Raw genomic sequence first — 15662 nt, 5'->3', positions numbered from 1 at the left:
ACAAAAAGAAAGGTGTAATTTGAGTTTTGTGTAGTTATATACAGGTTATAAAGAAGCACCAAGAGCCCAAAAGGTTTGCTTAATGTTACTGATTTTTTTTACGTTTCTTTTTATCTAGATCGAAAGGATGTACGACTTTTCGGAAGCGGTTCGGTCACCGTCTTGGGGTAAAGACGAGTAGGTCTGCATGAATTGAGGCCACTCTGAAAGGTCTTGCCCGAGTGCCAGGGGCATTTCATGTCTTGAACTTGAATACAGCGCCTAAGACTAAACAATTGTTAGGCTGACCTCTAAACATTCAGATGCGCTTTGCTGAGAGACCTAAGATGAATCATAAACTGAAATAAAACAAAAGGATATGAACTGGAGTAGTCCAGGGGTGCACGCGCGGAGCGTAGTTGTTAAGGCACTATGCTACAAGTCGGAAGGTCGCGGGCTCAAATGCCGATGAGGCTATTGGATTTTTTTTTCAATTGACCTAATCCTTCCGGGCGCACTATGGCCCTGGGGTTCACTCAGCCTCTAACAGAAATGAAGAAATGAGTACCAGGAATTTAATAAATAATTTTCCTGGGAAGTAAAGCGCGGCCGGCGCATAAGGCTTACAACCTTACCGCCATCTTTGAGCCGATTGCCTCAACGTCTCACAACCCTGTGGGGCTTCACAGTGATAGCTTTACTTTTTACTGGATTAGTCTGGCTGAGGACGTGAATCAGTGACGGGGCTCATACAACACGGCAAGAAAAATCCAACTGGCTGCTTCCAGATTAATCTTCGTCATTTGAGCAAAGCGTTGTTAAATTGTTTGGCAATATTTTTAGCCTGTAACTTGTTGCCTTATATGAATGTGTAAATAAGTTAGGAAATATATGCATAGTGTAACAATACTGGTGAGTTCGATAAGTTTTGATTAATTATGCCGAAATTCGTAAGACTAACTGAAAAACTTATTGGGCATATTCGTGTTACTCTGCTTTACCTACAGGTTGTTTTCGAGGCAATTTTGTCTCCGATAAAATTTAACAACTTACGCTGATATACGCGCAGAAACACGCGTCGGTCTTCTTGTGGATCTACGGTTAAAGCGTCATTGATTCTTATTTGATTTTAATCACAAATATTAAAAGTCCCCGGTATAAAATTTTATGAAGATCTCTTTTACCACTTTTCGAGTTGTTAAGGTTTTGACAGACAAACCTACGTGTACCTACACGGTGAAGTTAACATACGCATTTCTGCAACATTGAGTATGACATTGGCCTTAAATGAAGTAGGCTAATTTCAGTTGGGTGTTATGAAAATGAAGAGGTGTAGCGGCATCCGCATAAGAGGAGTGGTTGTAAAAAATGCAAATGTCATGTCGTGTCTACCTGTATTACCTAGCTCAAAGGAAAATTTACGCAAGTGCACAGGACTGCCGAGAGGTTCATTATGCTGGTATATATTCAAAAATAAATGTATGAAGTAAGAAGGCGATTATAGGACATGGTTAAGGAATCATGAGCCTACCACAAATGCTTTAAATTTTTTGTAAGGCGCGTAGCCCAATAAAACGAACAATGCACTGTGAAGTATAATTATGCATACCAGCTTCTGTGATAGTAATGCACATTCTCTTTGTTTGTGCATATTTTCTAACGAATTTTCTTTCTTTTAAAAGGTAAGTATTCAGTATTGAACGGGAATTAACTTTTCTTTCGTGTCTGTAGAACGAGATAATTTCAAATGCGACGTGTTCTCTTTTAAAATCATGGCTACTGGTCGTATCGTCTCATAACAAACTCTGATTGATTCATACTTCGCTTTGTGCTAGATAAAGTTATCACGCAAATGACGAAGAAACTGTTCCAAGTAGAATGCCGGGACTGTTTCTGTATGTGAATACAATGACACGGGAATTAAAATAAGAAGCGTAGGACTGAAGTTAGAGAGGAAACGAACTGGAATAAGAGAATGAGCTCTCCACATGTCGCTTTGTAAGAAAGACCTATATACCTTCTTAGATTCAAGACTGAACAAAAATGCTTTGAAGATTGTACCAATTTGGGGTTTTTAATAACTTAGATCCTGAAAGATCCGGTCTAGAAAACCGAAATTAGCGGCCGTGGGGAATCGTTGCGTTGACCACGCGACACCCTCTATCCGCTAAATTTAGCACTAACTTCACCGCCAAGCGGCGGTCGCTCGGTCGGTATAGTTTGCCTGCGGACTAAAACCAAGGAGTTATTTTTTGTTTTAGATCCAAAAAAAGTCTGTGTTAAGTTGAAAGTGAACGTAGTAGAAAATTCTATCGTACTCGGGGGCCGAGAGAAATTAAATGTTTACATTCTTGGAACTTATTTGAATAATTTATCGTAAAACTGTTTTCCTGCATATGAAATACTGTCTTCAGTACTGTTAATAACATTGACATCTAAACTCACTTAACTGGCAGCATATGACGCTTATGTACCGCGTTACACCGAGTCGAAATTACCTTTGAAGTTGCGTCGTAAAATGGTAAAAACGTAAGCATTTACACTGTAATCATGAAGTTACTAGACTTTATTTTAAACATGCAGTGGGAACCAAAATTGTCGTTTTGGAGGTGTCCTTGATACAAAGAACAAAGATTTGTCAACTGAAGCTATGACACACCCCCAGAGACGTTTCAGAATTATCCACGTACTTAATTATGTAAATAATTACGCTGTGAACTCATACATGAGAGTGGATATATAGCTCCATCATTCTTGACCTTAGCTATAGATAGAGGTGAATGGTGAGCTTAACGTCCCTGCCGCTTTACCTCCGAGGAATGAGCCCCCGTTTGCCATTGGATTGGAGCCTAGACGGGCCCCAGACCGGCTCTGGGACCCACTCTATGGAGGAGAAAAAATTATCTTGCTCTGCCGGGAATCGCAGCTTGGCAATCCAGCCCCATAGCTCAGTTGCTGTATCGACTGAGTTATTCTGGCTCCAAACAAGATTTAGACAAAGTAGCGTACATTCATTGTTAATTCTCCCGCAGCCTAAAGGCCTAACCTGCAGTGCCAGATCGTTGTGTTTGAGCTTCACTAAATCTCGTATTATGTATGGCCTTTGTATTGCTTAGTTGACGATATTAAGGTAATGGCTTGTAATCACCCCGTCATTCGAAATGAGCCCATACTGTTTTAACCCCCATGTAGGGCGGGGCTGCTTGAATAACATCTTAAAACACCAATCCCATTTCCAAGAAAGCACACCCCAGCCACTTGATGGTGAAGGGAAGAAACGCTGTTTATTTTGAGAGCAACACAATACAGTTTATCTGCAAGCAAACTGTGCGATATAATGTTACCATATAGATCCCTGTTTCTTACTAACCGTCTCACATGCAACTTGCCTTTTAAAAGGTTTAAAATTTAAAATTTCTTCTGCATCACTGGTGTGTACTTATTTTACTTTACTATTCGTTGCTGTGGAAACGCGTTTACCGAGCTCTTGCCTAGCACGAACTTCTCCTCCGGCTCCACTATTTATGCTTTCAGGCGTCACGTCACATTTCTCTCTCCTTAAGGCTGCTTAGCACTTTGAGGGGCTGCAATGGTGCTATTACTGAAGGGAAGGATTTATGAAATACCCTTTTGAGATGGGCCGGGGTCAATAATACACATACGAAGCCTCGTAAAGATTGGTTCAGACATTCAAAAATTGTTAGGAGGGATACATATACAGACAACGTGATATCATAAACCTACTTTTATTTTTTAGAGAAAATGAAAGTATTCTAATAATAATGTAGATAGGACACGCCTAAGTAGGGTACTTATCTTGAACTCTATCCATCGTGTACTTCATACGGTTTACTTTACACTAAGCAGTTTCTCGGTTCGTCAGAACTACAGTCTCTTGCATGAATCAGGTTATTGCTATGCAGTAGTTTACTGTGTTCTTGGCATATTGGCACCATTGAGGGTTTTGTGTCGTACTTGAAGCTAGCTTCGAGTTCCATTTTGCTATGTCTGTACATGGCATCTCAGTAACCACTGTTACTAATATCTTCATTAAGTTTGGTCTTGCACAAAACATTGTTTTATCGAGGCTTGCTGTCAGAACTTGTATTGGGCGTGTTACTCAGGAATGCAGGTTCTATCAATGGAAGGGTACTTGTCGCTGTCGTGTATATTTTCCCCAGTGACGATTAACACAGGCAATGAATTAACGATGCTGATGGAATGTGATACATCGGATGGGAAATTTATGGACTGCTAGATTTATGTAAGTCTGTGCATTCATTCCGCGGTTAAGAACCGGTCCAGAATCGCTATGTTATACAATATAGAAGGTAACCTTGTTCGTGATTGTCCTGCATGCGACGTACTCGGCATATGGTTCAAATTTGAAGTAGATAATATTATATTTCAGCATCCTGTTGCATTGAGGTATAACTTGTAGTCATGTTTTCTCTCTATAATGCAACAGTATTAATATACCAACATTAATTCACACTTAATTTACTAAATGTTCGTTAAATGTTTAAAATGTCATTAAAATTATTAAAATATATGTACATTTGGCGTTTATGCTACATGTTTCAGCCGCATAGGGCCATGTTTAGGCAACACATATTTTAAATGAGTCTATTGCACTGCGTACTTGGTCAAATTATATTCATTAGGGTGCCGTTGTCGTTGTTATTAACTTATCTCAATTATGTCTTAGGATGTTCTTCCCGTCTTGCGGCTGTTCTTGTGTCCCATTGGGTGTGCCTCTCGCTTAGTTGTGTATTAAGTAGCTAAGTAGATAAGGCTGTCCTTGTTATTACTTTTTATACATTTTCGAAGAGATTAGTGAAAGGTCCCTGTCTCCTTTTTCCAAACTCAGGCATCTCAAAGTAAAATTGTCTCATACTGTAAAGACTTGCTGAAGTACGCAGTTTAGTCTAGGAAACCATGACAGTAAATTAACATGATCGTATGAAAATGGAAATCAATTGAACAAGTTAGTAAATTATTATTATTATTATTGTTATTATTATTATCATCATCAACAGCATGAGAATTGTACTTTGGGTTCTTGAGTTAGTACGCAAATAAAGAAGAATCGAATTAAATTTATTATTATTAGTATTATTGCCTTGTTTTGTGTTTTTTCCTCCTCTTTGCTTGTGCCACTTTGTAATTGGGCTTTTGGACTGATACGTCAAAACATAAATGAGAACTGAACTGAAATGAGTTATCCATTTTTCCATTTTCATATTTCTTTGTATGTATTACGTATTTTGGTGTCTCCCTCCAATATGCCATTGCTCTTAGCAAGCATTCCCTTATATGAATTGATACGAATTAAGACATCTAAAGGGGCCTATACATGTACGAGTCTGGCTCTCGAGCCCGGCTCGGCTCAGGTCCCAATGAGCCAAACTCATCCGTCTGTGGGTCGCAAAGCTGGGAGTCAGCTCATGCGTTTGTGGTGAAATTAATCCGAGTCCGCCTCCCGAGTCAAGCTTGCCGAGCCGGAGTCGCCAGACTCGTACATGTATGGACCCCTTAACGTAGCGGTATATTGGGCATTACTCCTCTTCCGTGGTCGAGAGATTCTGGGTATAAATCCCGGCTACGAGGCCGGCTATCTTAAATGATTTTCTTATGGTCTTCCTCAGTCCCTCCATGCAGATACCAGGATAGTACCTGAAATTAGGCTTTGGAGCCTTTCATCATTCATTATTCACTGTACTGTTTAGTTACATAGCTTGAGCTACTGACTCTGTATTTAAAAAGAGTAAATAATTGTTATTAGTATTGCTATTAGCAGCGACGACAGCTCTGTTGCTGTAGCAACAGGCTAAGGGCTGAGCAGCCGGGGCAAGAAATGTAAGTCTAACCGACGCCCTCCATACAGGCTCTGGGGCCACCCAACAGGGGGCTCCTTCCCTGGAAATAAAGCTGCTGGGTTGTAACGCTCACCACTCATCTCCATCTAGTGCCGAGCTATACCTCCATTCTCCCATACGTCTTCATGGCGTGATAATTAAATAAGCAAAGAAACAGCCTGACCTTACCTTATTATTATTATTATTATTATTATCATCATCATTATACTGTCACAGTATTAGAATTGAACATTTGTGACCAACCATTGCTTCAGTGAGCAACTAACTAACGACATGGAACAGAGCCTGATATTCAGTCTGATTGCCGTTATGTGTGTATTGAATGACTGCAGAACATCTGTAGTTAACAAGACTGAAACAGAGACATTGCGAGTCGTCACCGAGGGAAACCAACAATTTGCGTGACAATGTATTACAGGTTGATGAATATAAACAGTCGGATATTTACTGAATAATCAGAAAAAAGTGAATTGCTAACCTTTTTATCTGAATGAAGTGGTGTAATAAATGCCAGACTTATTTATTTTATGATCCGTAACGGAATTAAACTCCGTGGTGAACAACTGCCATGGGGTTTTTATGTTTATTTTGCTTGTTCATTTCAGATTTCATGTACTTTCAGTATATATTGTTTTTCATAAAAAAAATGGTATAGACTATGATCCATAACCTCTGTGTCCACTTCTGGTTAGGTTTCTGCATCCAGTAGAGAATGGTAATACACATACGTAGTTACATTTCTGAATCCGACAAAATTGAGAAGCTGTACTACAGTAATATGAAAATTACAAGAAGGAACGTAACTGAGTAGGTGTCTTCCGCTCCCCCTTCATCTGAGGGCGGAAACAGATCCAGTTTCCGAAACGTTGTTTTTCTAAGTAGTTACTATAGGATTCTGACGATGGTGTATAACACACTGATATATTGGGTTTTTGGACTTTATCCATCGTCCTGGTTTTTAAGATAACTAATAACTAGTTGTTTTTCTAGTTCCTAGAATGCCAGATGATGGACAAAGTCCAAAAAGCCAGTGATTCTGGATAGGTATATATCATTTATTTCTTTCAGTTGATGGCATGTTGTTAAAACCCACAGCGTTCTCCGGTCATAACGAGATCATCTTCAGGGTATGTACCACATTAGCGGGGAAATTTAACAATTCTCAAATAAAAAATAAATTATTTAAAATATCAGAGTCATAATTTCTTATAAAGGGATAAAATTAATGTTATGTCTAAATTCATAGATGCAAGCCATAGTTATAATTTATTCAGCCGTACTCAACTACTTCTCTCATACAGGCCTACTGTGTCATGGAATTTTCGGCTGGCGAATACCGAAAAATAATGAAATCCATCAGTAAAGCCGGTTCGGACAAAATCGACGTTTCGCATTTGGGCCCCTAGTGCGCGTGCGTATCGTTATTTTCTTGAAGATACCTCCTAAGCAGTTCTATTTGAAGAGATGGTCTCCGTAACTTACTGAAATATAACATATATCGTACTATCCCTGTTTGGGGCTCATCTAAGGGTCCTTTTTTTTTTTATCTACAAGGTTCATTTTCACCGTGCACCGACCTACGATGAGTAAATTTTTGGGTGCCGAATATGAATGAAATCCATGAAGCCGTTTGGGCGCTAGGGAGGCGCACGCCATTGCGCAGCCGTGCGTTTGTTCCCCCTAACACTATGAGCGGAGAACTTCGGCTACAGGGGCATTTTCTGGGGTCAAATGTGTTAGGCCCATGTCTGTATAAAACACAGTTCGGCTAAATGTCAGTCATAATGGCGTTTCTCACGTGCTTATTTTTCCACATAGCTTCTGGTCAGTCGCTGTAGCGTATTTGGTTGTGGCATTATGCTACAAGCCGGAAGGTCGCTCGTTCGAGTCCCGATGAGGTGGATATTTTCAATTTACCTAATTCTTCCGGCCGCACTATGGGGTTGACTCAGCTTTTAATAGAAATGAGTATCAGGAATCTTCCTGGGTGGTAAAGGGCGACCAGTACGTAAGGCTGACAACCTTACCGCCATGTGTGACCCGATTGTCTAGAGAAAATGTGGGAACCTCGACGTTTCACAAAACTATGGACCTTCATGGCCTGTAACAGGAATGTTTTTTATAACGTGACTTTTCTGCTAACATGGTTGGATAGATCTCACTCAAATTACATGTTCCAACCGGCTACCGAATGAAGGAAGGTTTATGGCAATTTCTAACAGCCACCTTACCTTGTCTGTTACGTGACTTTTACTGCAGTAGGTAAAACAGTATGTGTTAGAGTGAGACGGTGGGACCAAGACGCCAGGTACGGCTCACGGAGCACCGGAGTTCGCAATGTCTGCTTTGTAGCAACGTGGCTCTACGTGTTTGCTGCTCTGTTTAGGACCAGATGCTGCTTGCTGTGCTGAAAACGGCCATTAATAAAGAAAATTTCCAATTATAGGCCGCCTGGCTATGATATAATTGGAGGGTAGATGAACCACTACATGTGAGTCCGCCTTATTCATTTCTTTGCGGGATCCAGGCGCTGTTTTTTAAAAGAACTGGCTCCAAACACCAACCAAGAAACCATATTCTGATTGGCCTTTTAATAATTAAATGTGTTCACTGGTAAATTTGAACAAAATTTATTACAATGTTAACCTCCTCTTGCAAATAAAACTATTTTTATAATATTATAATTTACTTACGCCCTATAGAATATTTACTATCATATTCCTAATCAGTTAAACTATTCAGTGCAAGTATTTGTAATCTCCTGACATTATGTTATAATTACCGTATTATCCAGAACAAAAGGCGAGGTTCTTCTCAGAATACTACTACATAGAAAGAAGGGTAGCCTTATTTTCAAGCCCTTAGAAATTCATATGAGGAAGGACTTGACATTTCTTAGTAGTATCGTTCTCATTAACATGAATCTTAGACAGGATGGGGTGGTATGGACTGGATCGTTATGACTCAAGATAGGGACCAGTGAACGGCTCATATGAACACGGTAATGAACCTTTGGGTTCCGTAAAATGCTGGAAAGTTCTTGAGCAGCTACATAATTGCTGACTTCTCAAGAAGGGCTCAGGTCCATGAAATTATTGTTCATAATTATTTCTTCAAAGAAATGTTTCCCCTGATTCTGAGCTTGTTGGAGGGGGGGGGGGTCGCCATATATTCGGGCTATAACAGTAGATAATTTTTCGATCATTCGGAGAACCTGGCTTTCCGCGTCCTCATTATCCAGAATTGCAAAAGGATTGGTTAGAAAACTGTTGTTAATGTCCGAAGATTTTTGTAATGGGTTTCGAGCTTGTTATACAGTATTTCCTCTTTCAAAGACATTTTGTAAAATTAGAGGAAGATCGCCAAGTATGGGCCCTTTCTAAAAGCAACCATGCTCTCTGAAACTCGTTAAAATGCATAATTGAGCTGCCTATTCTTTATTTAACACACCAAATCTTATTAACACGACTTACTCGAAGGGACACTGGAAGAAAGAAAGTATTGGCCTGCCCCGTAAATCACCATATGCTCCCAATATGCTCCTTCGAACAATCTCTCGTGAGTGTCCTCAATGTGAGTAGAGAAGTACCTTCTAATATTTTAAACAAAGCATGTTTTAAAATAATTCATGATCGATCTCGCTCAGGATAGGGACCAATGAAGGGCTCTTGTGAACACGGTAATGAACATTCGGGTTCTGAAAAATGTTGGAAAGTTCTTGAGTAGCTACACAATTTGAGACTTCTCAAGAAGGGCTCAGTTCCATGAAGTTCTTTCTTCAAAGAAATTTTTCCCCTGAATTTGAGGTGAGGGAGGGGCGGTCGCCAATCACGCAGATGTACAGCAAATGGCTGCTGTATGACTTCTGTTATATAACTTTTCTTTATTTTTAGTAATAAGAATAATAAATTAATTCGGAATAACAGAGTGTAAGAAAGTAACACAGGTCATCATCCGGGCCCTGTCCCATATTACATACGCGGAGGTATGGAAATGGAACTACTTTCTATTATAAACCATGCGTTGACAAACACGAGGAGAAGCAGGGTCTGTCAGTAGCACGAAGTTGGCACATTCAGGAACGCTGAATCATGCATATAGGCCTAAGCCTGGCTATTGCTTTCCGAAGGTTAGGTGGGAGTACACTGAGTCGAAGTTCCAAAACCAACAATTGACATAGGCCTGTACATGTCGTCGAAGCTGTGTCTTGAGTTCAAGCACCTATCGAACGTAACAAGGTAGATGGAACCTGTTTTGCGGACAGCCGCGAAGAGATTCAGGTTTAAACCAGATGATATGAAGCAACAAGGAGTCCACACATAGGCCCATTGCGACGGGACCCATATCTGATGATACAGAACTACTCGTATCTTCAAATTCATAACGTACAGTGTAATACTATAACTGTGGGAACGGGAGAGCTCATCCTGTATAGCGCCTGCGCTACACGCTGGATGCTAATAGCACCGCAGCTGGTCAGGAAATGCCTCGATTTCATGGAAATTAAAGGTTCACAGGAGCCCTTGGCTGTCCCTTGTTCTTGGATAATTCATATTTATGACGAATAGGCATATTACATTCTGAAAATTTTGAAATTTGTGAGAGATATCCGCTACTTTATGTGCGATGTCTGTGAAGATTGTAAGGCACCGGGATTGCTGATGGAAGCCATAAATGATGGAGTCGCAAAACCTTGAATCACGAGCACTAGAATCCGGAGATCAAGAATGGGCAGTAAATCCGCCACCATTCCATGCCCGTCGGGGTGGCAGCCTCCCCCCACTGCATAACGTTACGTACCGACTTTCAAGACCTGATTCAGTTTCTTAAGTGTAGATAATGAATTATGTCACGTGGTGTAATAGGTCTGTGTAAGGACTGTCCATACATTGGCCTACCGGCGGAAAAGAATTAGCCTAGGCCTTAGTCATTACTAAAATCAAGAAGTTTTCATATCAAGAACAATACGATTTAATTTCCATGTGCAGTCTGCTATAGAAACAAGACAAAGTGTAAAAAAAGAAAAGTAAAGCTATCCCTGCAACAGGCCATGGAGACCCATAGGGATGTGAGATGTCGAGGCTCCCACATTTTCTAGACAGTTGGGTCACAGATGGCGGTGATGTTGTCAGCCCTATGCGCCGACCAACCTTTACCCCCCAGGAAGATTCCTGATACTCATTTCTGTTGGAGGTTGAGCCGACCCCAGGGCTATAGTGCGGTTGGAAGGATTAGGTAAATCGAAGGAAAGGAAAACTAATGGCCTTATCGGGAATAGAACCTGCGAACTTCGGATTTGCTCCTAAATATCGTGTGTCTTTTAAAGTGTGTACTCAACTGTAAATATAATTTTTAAATTTTCATATTTCGATCAGACATCCTGATTAACTGCAACCGTATTAGCGAGGGTTTACTGCACTGTCTATGTCTATTTTACTTTTTGTCACTTCTTATGATAGCTCTGATTTGTGTTAATGGAATTACATTATTAGTATTATTAAAATGATATAAATTGTCTTCGTTTTGTACTTTGTGTGTTTTGAATGAACGATAATGAATAATGAATTGGAAGAATGTGGAAAGAAGCATTTGTGCCCTAATTCAAGGTACTGTTCCGGTGTATGCCAGGAAGGGCTGAGGAAAACCACTTGAGGCCTCAGTCAACCTAATGGTGCCCTGGCCATGGAACCTTCCAGATAAGCCAAAAACATCACTGGTTACGCTTTACAGAACTGGCGTTGTAATTTTATCGAAGTGAAGTGAAGGATACGGAATTCTAATCGTGATTACCTTTAAGATACGATCAAATCAGAAATGAGGGACGTTCTTAGCATGAAACTGCCGATTTCTGGGGTCGGTGCCATTGTGCATGCTACTCACGTCATCTTCGGCTCTGCAAGTACTGGGACTGGCTCTGACACAGGCGCAGCAATAGTTGCAATGGAACCGCCAGAGAATTCTCAGGAATCTACATCAGTGTTAAAGGACGAAGCGAAAGAGGGTAGCAATGAAACGTTCACACTCACGCAGAACGTAATCCGACTTGAGGAGGAGGAGGAGGAGGAGAAGTATGGCGGATATTCTATTCCAAATCCAACTTTTGATGATTGAATTAAAATTAATTGTTATTGTTTGTATTTGCCTTCTTGTAGACCTTCAGCACTAAGCAACACCACTTAACACATCAGCTAACAGCCAACACTAAAAACACGATTGAAGATCACTTAAACACGCTCGCTTTTTTATCCATTTGTTTGAGAAGTAATGGAGTTTTTTGGAATATTCCAAGGCTAACATTTTGTTTCTTAATGTAAGCATATTTAACGTCGCTTTCAAAAGTGTTAACGTTGTGTAGTTTTAGTGTCGAATGGGAGGATAAGTGAAAGATGCATTAGGAAACGTGTGGAGGGAAAGTGTTGTACCATATTTTTAGGTAGAACTTTAGCACTTCTTGTCTGGAAGACTGGAAAGGGCTCGAAAGTACATGCAGAGAAGTGAACCTGGGGCTTTCCCCGAGAGATAAAGCGCTCCCCATATATACCTATGCTTAGAATAAATTTTAACTTTGCCCGATGTCAATACAATGGAAGTAAGAAAATGACAGAATGATATGTAGGCTGGGGTACACAGATCATATCTTCATGCAATTAATCAAGACTTCCATAATTGCTTCTTATTCTGATGGTCCATAAATCTTTCCCCAAGAGAAACAATTTTACGTGTGATTGCGCTCGATTACACTCGGTTCTTTAAAAATGGAGACCTAGGCCAGTAAACGGGACTACCAACTGTGAGCATTTGCGGCTTGACTGGTGCAAAGTAAAATTATTTGTTTTGTTTCTTTTACTCAAGTCATTTAATACGTTCACGTGTGCTCATTAAAGTGTGGGATTTCGTAATTAATTTTTATGGGAACAATACGCCTTAATATTTTTTCTCTCCTCTTGCTCCAACTTTGGAGCATCAGACGGTAGGTAACTTTGAGGAGTGATCACCTCGTCGCAAGGCCACTACCTAAACATAGGACGACACAAACACAGAACCCACCATTCCGGCTTCCGAGCGAGTGAAGACAGTATATGCCGTAGACCGCTCGGCTACCGTGACCGGCCTTAATAGTATTACACCCATAATAATTTAAAAATGGAGAAATGGATATGCCTCTGAAGTAAGAATTGCATTACATTGCATCTTTCGGAGAAAGAAACTGAGGGACCTTTCTTGAATATTATGACCAGGCTTGCTTGATTCGTATATTCTGTTGACAATAGAAAATTAAATTTGCTTGAGTCCAACATTTTACCACGAAATGGTAATGAAATTTTTATGTGGAATCTTCGGGTTAAACTGATACTTCAGAAAGACCTAGAAGGAAACGGAGAATATTAAAAATGGTTCTTAATGAAATAGTTTATGAGAATGTAAAGTTATCATGCGGTGGTCTTTGGTATACGTTTTTGAGGCGTTCGATCATTCAGGAAATTACATTTCTGATATCACAGTCATGTCTTATCAGCCGTTTGTTACAGGTCAGTCAAAACACTAAAACCCGTTGCCTTTTCATTGGCAAGAATTTACACGATTAAGTTAGAAAGTAAGCAGTTCTGTTTACGTACATTCGGTCTAGAAAACCGAGATTAACGGCCGTGGGGAACCGTTGGGCTGACCACGCGACATCCTCTATCCGCTAAAGTTGGTCTCTCGGTCGGTATAGTTCGCTTGCGAACTAAAACCACGGAGTTTGTTGGTTTGTTTACGTACATTTTAAAATTATTTTATTGTTACTTGAAGAAAGTAGTCTTCTGGGATGTGGCGCCGTGTAGATGTGATGTTAACCGGCGTTTCGGAGGAACGTATCGCCTCCATATTCAGGGTAGAAGGAAAAATAAGGAAATCTGCAAGCGAAGAAACGGTGAGAAGATGGAAGCGATACGTTCCTCCGAAACGTCGGTTAACATCACATCTACACTGCGCCACATCCCAGAAAACTGCTTTCTTCATAGTCACCGCCGTGAAAACTTCAAAGTTTACTTACTTAATGTTATTTGCTTACTGTAGTATCTAGCAATGAACGAAACCCTAATTATACANCCGAAACGTCGTGTTTTTATTTGTTATCTTAAAAACCAGGACGATGGATAAAGTTCAAAAACCCAATATATCAGTGTGTTATACACCATCGTCAGAATCCTATAGTAAAATTATTATTATAGGCCTACTTTATGAGGTCAAACAGTTGAACATCTGTCCATTACAAGCAGTTCTTGTATCTCACAGCCTACTATAGGCCTCCTTTGTGAGGTCAAACAGTCAAACATCTGTCAATTACAAGTAGTTCTTATACTTCATAGTCTATGGAAATGGCCTGTTAGAAGCTTGAAATTCATCAAAATAATATTTTAAATTTAAATTCCTCCCTGCATCTCCATTACAATGATTATCCAGTCATTGATGTTATCCTATCATACAAAATCGATTGGAATAAATATGAATAGTGCAGACATATTAAAATATGAATAGTGAAGACTTAGAGATTACTGTTAATTGTAGATCATGTACATATAGAATGGTGTAAATTACAAAGTACCTATTTACCAACGTCTGAAGAGACAATTTTTGGGAATCAAACCATATTTACTTAAAAGTGCAATAGAGTCGGATGGTGGCAATCGTGATTCAGTAAATTGAATTTATTCAACCTCATTCACATGTACAAGTTATTTTGTTGCTAGCTTAATTTTGAAATATCAGTTATCTTGTTAACCTTTGTCGGAAGTTGGACATGTTTGCGCGCAAGCCGGGAGCTAGGCACCGGTTGGTTGCCGCTGCTGAAGCGGGCGGTCGGGCGCGTGGGAAAGGCGGACACTGTTGCTTCATAGGCGGAGACGTGTGAGCTCCACCCAGTAAGCGCAGGCTGTCGCTTCTGTCATCGGCGAGGTCCCGAGCCACTCGCCGCCAAACACTACGGGATTTCTAGGGAATAGTAGTGTTCACTACAGTGCCTATCATTTCAATTCATATTTTCATAAGCTGAGCAGTCGTCACCTTCAAAACTAGGCCTCTGTTCCATGGAATTAGAACATTAATAAAAAATAAGTAACTATTATAAAGTAAGCCGGCGTACCAACCAACTCTTAACTAAACTTGCCGAATAGTGAGAAAATAGGCCACACACGTTTCTCAGCTGCCTCTTTCATGGTTTTTATGTTTTCATTCGTTGATAAGCCTCGTTCTGGGTTGTTTTACGACATTTTCAGTATCCAAAACAGCGATTTTCAACCGGTCTGCTGGGAAGGGTCCGCTTGTATGCCGCGGGAGTTTGTGGGAAGGTCGAAAAGAAGCGAGGAAAATTGAATGAAAAATTGTCGAAATCCATAATCAACGTGATTTACAAAATAACACAATGATTATAATTTCAGTTATTGAGCTTTTAAACACAACCTTATTATTTGTTTTTTTACTGATAAATCTCTCGTTTAAAAACTGACAAATCTACCGCCGTTTTCGGTATGCCGTGAATTGAAAAATGTCGAAAAACCCTGAAGAAAACTGCATAGCGTCGTGTGCGAGATGACTGATGAACTGGAAAGGAACGGAAAACCTGTCAGACTAGCCAGTGTCCCTAGAGAGATCTGAACCAGGCGCCTGCAGAATACAAATCTAGACGGTTATCACAAGTCCAGCCTCTTCAGTTGACGTTCATTTATTGATGGGATAAAAATCTGCGAATGCACATCAGAGAAAAATATTGCTACTTAATATTTAAAATTCAGGCGTAGTCTTATTCTATTAATGAAGCTAGGC

General features: G+C 40.1%; 2 protein-coding genes across 4 annotated transcripts in view; one reads left to right on the top strand and one right to left on the bottom strand.

Annotated features, from left to right (window-relative positions):
- The window catches only part of LOC111861889 (homeotic protein ultrabithorax), a 744815-nt gene that overhangs the window by 278816 nt on the left and 450337 nt on the right, over positions 1-15662 (top strand). The gene's annotated exons all lie outside the window — the stretch shown is intronic.
- The window catches only part of LOC117282131, a 92227-nt gene that overhangs the window by 68868 nt on the left and 7697 nt on the right, over positions 1-15662 (bottom strand). Inside the window, exon 3 of one of the 2 annotated variants that reach the window (XM_033750556.1) lies at positions 15334-15440. The exons of the other annotated variant lie outside the window; for it this stretch is intronic. Within the exon in view, the coding sequence (XP_033606447.1) occupies positions 15351-15440 (90 nt within the window). The 3' untranslated portion in view covers positions 15334-15350. Of the gene's footprint in view, positions 1-15333; positions 15441-15662 lie in introns of those variants that run through there. 2 annotated transcript variants of the gene reach the window in all.

This window comes from Cryptotermes secundus, unplaced genomic scaffold (assembly GCF_002891405.2).
Source record: "Cryptotermes secundus unplaced genomic scaffold, Csec_1.0 scaffold180, whole genome shotgun sequence".
NCBI classification, from domain to species: Eukaryota; Metazoa; Arthropoda; class Insecta; order Blattodea; family Kalotermitidae; genus Cryptotermes; species Cryptotermes secundus.
The sequence above is the reverse complement of the archived record's forward strand: the minus strand, read 5'-3'. Positions and strand labels throughout refer to the sequence as shown.